Here is a 246-nt window from a genome sequence, read left to right on the forward strand (position 1 = left end):
ACTTGCTGCTGCTGCTGCTGCTGCTGCTGCTGCTGCTGCTGCTACTGGGGGGGCAGGTGTAGCGGCGCTCCCGCTGCAGCAGATGCTGCAGCTGCTGCTGCTGCGGCTGCTGCTGCTGTTGCTGCTGCTGCTGCTGCTGCTGTGTTGATGCTGCTACGAGTGCTATTCTTGCTGCTGTTGCTGCTGCTGTTATTCATGCGGTGGCATGTGCTGCAGCTACTGCTGCTGCTGCTGCTGCTGTTGTTG

General features: G+C 61.0%; 1 protein-coding gene across 1 annotated transcript in view; it reads right to left on the reverse strand.

The window, feature by feature from the left end:
• Window positions 1–246, reverse strand: part of EMH_0036770 (uncharacterized protein) — a gene marked incomplete at both ends in the record, with an annotated part of 3,654 nt that overhangs the window by 2,792 nt on the left and 616 nt on the right. The window contains 2 exons of the mRNA XM_013495121.1: window positions 1–44; window positions 158–244. Coding sequence (XP_013350575.1) covers window positions 1–44; window positions 158–244 — 131 coding nt within the window. The remainder of the gene's footprint in view (window positions 45–157; window positions 245–246) is intronic.

The sequence above is a fragment of the Eimeria mitis genome, genomic scaffold (assembly GCF_000499745.2).
Source record: "Eimeria mitis Houghton genomic scaffold, Emh_scaff1427, whole genome shotgun sequence".
Taxonomy (NCBI): Eukaryota; Apicomplexa; class Conoidasida; order Eucoccidiorida; family Eimeriidae; genus Eimeria; species Eimeria mitis.